Source organism: Polyergus mexicanus, unplaced genomic scaffold, assembly GCF_030449975.1.
Source record: "Polyergus mexicanus isolate NDT 795.1 unplaced genomic scaffold, iyPolMexi1.0 SCAF_23, whole genome shotgun sequence".
Classification (NCBI taxonomy): domain Eukaryota; kingdom Metazoa; phylum Arthropoda; class Insecta; order Hymenoptera; family Formicidae; genus Polyergus; species Polyergus mexicanus.
Genome location: NW_027223343.1, coordinates 1538042 through 1544041, shown reverse-complemented (window position 1 = coordinate 1544041; position 6000 = coordinate 1538042). Strand labels below are relative to the sequence as shown.

The following is a 6000-nucleotide window of genomic DNA, read 5'->3' as shown; positions in this document are numbered from 1 at the left end:
AAGCAGTGGTATCAACGCAGAGTACTATAAGATGGTACCATTAGTTTGACCTTGGAAAATCATTTGAAGGTCATGTGAAGGTCAACTTTAAAATCTTAAACAGAAATCCCCATTTTTTATTTAGTATTCTTGTAGCTGACATCGAGAGCTTTCCAAAACACTATAATAAAATATTTTTTCATTAAGTACTTTTTGAGTTATTTTATATTTTAATCTGACATATTTTGATATAAAAAATAAAATATTTCGTAAAATATTCAGTTTTCGATAATTTTACCGTAATACTTCTATGTACAGAATAATAAGATAATTTAATTAGTGCTAAACAAAAACAAATAATTGTTTAAAAAATACATTGTAAATAATTTTCTTAAAAACAATTTTTTTTTTATACTAATTGATTTGTCTCATTATTCTGTACATAGAAGTATTACAGTAAGATTATTAAAAACTAAATATTTTACAAAATATTTAATTTTTTATATCAAAATATGTCAGATTAAAATATAAAATAACTCAAAAAGTACTTAATAAAAAAATACTTTATTATAGTGTTTTGGAAAGCTCTCGATATCAGCTACAAGAATACTAAATAAAAAATGGGGGTTTCTATTTAAGATTTTAAAATTGACCTTCACATGACCTGACCTTCAAATGATTTTCCAAGGTCAAATCATTGTCACCATCTTATGGCCTCCTCGAAACCAAACAACTTTTGTCCGAAACATTTTTCTCTTCCGGGCTTGGTTTTTGAGATATTTGCCTGAGGAGATTAAAATGGGACACCCTGTATATATATATAATGTGTGTCACATATTAATATAATTAAATAGTAGAAAAACGGCTATCATAGCTCTGTTTTGTTTATTTGTGATAATTCTATAATAATTTTGTTATCTACATTTATTTTCTAAATCGACAGAATTAGCTCGTTGACAAACAGTCTTTCAATATCCGACTTAATAAATGGCATTTATGCAATTTATAGGCGTTACGTAAATGCATAACAACTTCAAGACCTTGAAGCATCGACTTCGAATGCTTGCGGTCGCTCCTCATTTTTTGCAGTAATCATAAAGATCAGTTTGTGACGCATGTTTACGTAATCGAACATCGTCTTGTGTTGCTGAGACACAAACGATTATCTCTTCAAGCTCAATCTGTAACATTTTTTAATTAAAAGTCAATGCGCTCTGCAAGAAAATAGAATATATATATATATATATATATATTATCTTGTCGGTTATCACTTACAATCTTTATCGAACATTTTATGTTTACATTTGTAACCTAAATCAAAACTAAAAAAGGTAATTTTTTAATATTTTAAACACTATATTTACGTGAAGATATATATATATGAAAAAATTAAAAGAGATTATATAGTATATTTGAGCCAGTAGATATATTTTAATATATTCGAGCCTTTTCAGGCGCAAAAATGTTTATGCAATTTACTACTTAGCTTTTGTAAGCTTCGGTATCTTTTTTAAGTTACTTTTCACCGAAAAACAAACATTTTTAAATAGGAACATAAATGTAAACATTTTTTGTTTACTCTGGTTTATTAGTTTGAAGTCTAGCTGAATTTGAAAGATTGCATTGTGAAAAGGCCTGTAACTTTATTGTAATTTTTATTGTCATCTTTTATTTTGAAATTTTAATTAATTTGTAATTTTTGTTATAACTTTATTTGATTAGTGATCAACTTTTGATTGTAGAAATGCTCATTGAAAATCTTGGATTAAATTTAGCTGTTGAGAGAGTTTATTAATTATGAAAAGAGTAGTGTATATTAAGTACTGACTCGCGCACGCAAGTTATTAATATCAATGAAGACTTGTCATGTTTTAAATATATTTACGCAGGATAGGGTCTCTCTCCTTAAATTTGGTCCCGTTAATTTTAATATCTCTTTACACATTCTTTCACAAACACTAATATCACGCCCTTCCCATGTTTCATAATGATTAAATTCTTTAGAATATAACGAGAAATATAATAATTAATAAAAACAAAAAAAATATTTTTGATGCTACAGAAGAAGATTCAAAGACTACAGCAAAGGATCTTGAATCTCATGAGGACGCAACCTTGCCGAAAGAAACTTTAAAAGAAACTGCTACCCTGAAGGAAACTACTAAAGAGACTAACCATGCAAAACCTGGCACGGTAGGCACCAAAATTCCTATGAAATTGACGCCTCTACGGAAAATTGAAAAAATCGACGGCTCGCGTAGAAGGGATCGTCCCTCGTCTTTCGATAGGCTCCAATCGAGAAGAGAAAGTGATTCGAGATCCGACAACATAATATCCTTGTCAAGCGATCGGGCCTCCAGGGATTATACAAATTTGAAATTTCAAGATCCAAAATTTTATGAATGTCCAAAATTGCTAGACGAAACAGATACGATTGCGGCAACGACTACAACAACAGTACCTGCGAAGAAAGAGTTTGACTTGAAGGAAGTATTAAAGAGATCCGAATCGCTGAGTCCGTGGCACGAGAAAGATTGGGAACAGCTATCCAGCAAGTTTAGTTCCGAGGAGAATATAATTGATATTGATAAACTTAGCGCCAGCACGCTGGCCAGGCCGGAGAAGCCCGAGAAGTTCGACAAAGAAAAGCATCCGAGTCAGTTAGGTCAACAAAAGGAGTTGACCCTCAGTGGTGGCGGTTCGATGTTTCTGAAAAGTAACAGGAGCAGGGATAACACACCTAGTCAAGATGGCGGCAAATTAGAGGACTTTCAGGCATTGATGATCTCCGATGAAATTAATAATGCTGCCGGAGATAGGCTCAAATCAATTCTGAGAGAGAAACAATTGGACGATGGTAAGACCGATGTACCATACATTGCAGAATATAATTTCACACAGAATAGTTTTTTATTTAAACATTTATTATAGCTTTTGATAAGATAATTGTACATAAAAAAATATAGTATACTCTATTTTAGTTTCAGAGAAATATTTCTATTCTTTAAAAAAGTAAAATACTTATTTTCCGACGAATAGGATAAGAAAGTAACAATCTAAACATATAAACAAAAATTTGTAATATATTGGGTGATTGCATAAGTTCATGCTCGATTTAAATATAAACTTCAATAGATTATATTTTAGAGATAACACTTTTATTAATCAATTATATAGTCTCCATTCTTTTCTACAATGGTTTTCCAACGATTTTCTATAAGCTTGTCGATTCAATTTTTGAAGAAAGAACTTGGTTTTTCTTGAAAAAAGTTTGTAAGGTGGTTTTCGACAGCTTCCTCGGAATCGAGATTCTTGCCATTTAAACTATTCTGAAAAGACCGGAACAGATAAAAATCTGAAGGCGCAATATCTGGAGAATATGGCGGGTGCTGCAGAATTTCCCATTGCAACTCCTGCAGTTTTCCTGCAGCTTATTCCTTTCAGTCGGGAGATGCGGCACCCACGTATCAAGCTTGGAAATGTATCCAAGCTTTTTTAAATGACGAAAAGCGGTTGAATTATCGATGTTCAGTCTCTCAGCAATATCCTCAGTTGTAATCCTTGGGTTTCTTTACTAAGGCATGCACAATGTCATCATCGATGCCAGAAGGCCGTCCAGAGCGGGGTTGATCCTCCATGTTGAAATGACCATTTCGAAATCTGCCAAACCACTTTTTGACTGTTCGGAGAGCATGAGCGCGGTCCAAATAAACGCTTTGAATATTTTTTTGTGCAATCCCAACACTCACGCCTTTCCGAAATTCATATAGCATTACATGCCGCAAATGCACCTTTTCGTTCTCCATTTTTAATGATTTCTCTTATGCACAAATGGACTTACCTGAACAATATCTGACGCTAAATTGACATAAGACAACGTTATCTATTCAGTGTAAGCAACAATTACCACACGAAAACAATAGAACTTTGCCATGCAGTAACTTAATGCCATCTATGAAAATCGGGCACGAACTTATGCAATCATCCAATATAAAACATATATATAACATTTTGAATCTTTCAGTTAGTATTAATAGAATTTATTAATAATTATTACATGACTTTTAATAGACGATCGACCATTGGATGAGGAACGCAAAAGCGTGCGGTTTGACTTGGAAAAGGAGATCAACTTTAATTTTACATATTCAGAGTCCGAGGACGACTGGGAGTCCGAATCTGAAGATAAGAATCTGCGGATATCGGCTGTAATCAGCAATAAAATTACCGGTTCTATTTTATCATCGCGGAAACCAATTTTGCAAAATTCCGAAGATAACAATGACGACAACAAGAACGAATATTCTGACGAGAAAGATTGGGATCAAATGGATACGGAGATTAATAAACAGCGTCTGCCTTTGGAAAAGATGGAGTCCATGTCGAAAAACGCAAAAATAGTTGGTAAGAGATTCCTCGTACAAAACGTTTCGGAGAACGAGCATCATAATCAGATGACCAGGAACAGTTTAGAAATTGACAATAGTCTCGATTATTTGCCTAACAAATTAAGTGAGAAAGTGAAAAATATCGATTTGGTGTCGAAAAGCGAAACAGATTGCAGCACCGCAAAAAGCAGCGATTCCGATGAGATACGCAGAACAAGATCGATTATTGAAAAAGCAAGACACGTGACAAACCGTTTATCAAATTGGCAACTTGAAGACGATGAATCATCCGATATGTCAAAAGTCAGTCACTACTATGGGCGGAAAGAGCGATTTGTTAGATCTAATCTAGAATATTCTCCAAGTATTGACGATATGAAAGTGAAAATGAACAGAGAACACGAAAAAGAACTTGAAGCTTTCAAGATCGAGCTCGAAGTTAAATTGCAGGAAAAGAGAAAGGAATTTGAAGAAAATTTTGCGCAGCAAAAGCTCTTAATACAGCAATATTTGGATCAAAGATTAGAAGAGGCGAAGCAGGAAATGGTTCAAAAGGTATCTCGACTATTTTTATTCATCGTAAAAATTCTTGGAACACATAATTTAAAAATTAAAGATTCTTTCTATTTAATAGACAGGATTTTATCATAGATAGACTAACATTTCTCTAAAGATAAATATTATTATCGTAATTTAATACCATTGTTATTTTCTTATAAAAACTATATTTTTTGCGACATTTTTATTTAAAAAATCCAAAGATGATACATTTATTTCTTTTGTTAATTTAAAAACAATGAGATGTTAAAATAGATTTTTATGACAAATTTCATCAAAAACAAAAATATATCTATTAAATTATTTTTTATAGGAAGAGCAGGAAATTCAAGCATTAATTGCTGAAATGGATCAAGCTAGGATAGAAAATTTGAAGAAAGTCCGTACAGAGTTGGAAGCCTGTTATGAGAAAGAGAGACAAGAAATATTGGCAAACTTGAAAATAGAACTTGATGAGAGAAAAAAAGAGCTTTTGGAGCTAAGGAATCAGGAGATGGGCAAGTTGGAGAACGAGCACGAGCGCGATCTGGGAGAGGAAAAGCTCGCAAAGCTGAATGAATATGAATTGAGAAAACGGCAGACGGAAAGTATCGAAATCCTAAAGAAGGAACTGGAAAAAGAGCTCGAAGATTTACGAAACGAGTTAAGAATGCAGCAACGGGAGAAAATTACTAAATTCACCGAAGATCACGAACAGTGCCTAGCTGAGATTCTTCGTGATTTTAGAATGGATGTGAGTAATTGAGACATATTTAAAAAAAAAATTGATTTATAATTCATTATAAAATAGATTTATAATTCATTGTAAAAGTCGTTGTGATTTTTGGAAAAAAATATTTTTTATGAGTAAAGATTTTAATAAAGAAAGAAAATAATCTTTCTCCTCTATAAATTCTCTCTTCGATATCTTATAAATTCTTAAAATCTAATTCTCAAATATACTGTATATTAAAATATAGTCCAGAAAAATAACTGTATATTGCATTTTGTTTTAAATGTGATGCTGTACTTTTTCTACGGTATTATAAATTTCATGATTTTACTATTTTATAATTCAATATGCAATAGCCAATGT

The 6000-nt window shown here is 32.1% G+C and overlaps 2 protein-coding genes across 5 annotated transcripts in view; one reads left to right on the top strand and one right to left on the bottom strand.

Moving 5' to 3' along the window:
* LOC138942549 (odorant receptor Or2-like) overlaps positions 1-6000 on the bottom strand; it is a 150741-nt gene that overhangs the window by 107769 nt on the left and 36972 nt on the right. The window lies entirely within an intron of this gene.
* The window catches only part of Cep164 (centrosomal protein 164), a 39291-nt gene that overhangs the window by 22703 nt on the left and 10588 nt on the right, over positions 1-6000 (top strand). For all 4 annotated transcript variants that reach the window (XM_070312884.1, XM_070312883.1, XM_070312882.1 and 1 more), the window contains exons 2-4: positions 2042-2836; positions 4051-4922; positions 5239-5658. In XM_070312884.1, the coding sequence (XP_070168985.1) occupies positions 2042-2836; positions 4051-4922; positions 5239-5658 (2087 nt within the window). The remainder of the gene's footprint in view (positions 1-2041; positions 2837-4050; positions 4923-5238; positions 5659-6000) is intronic.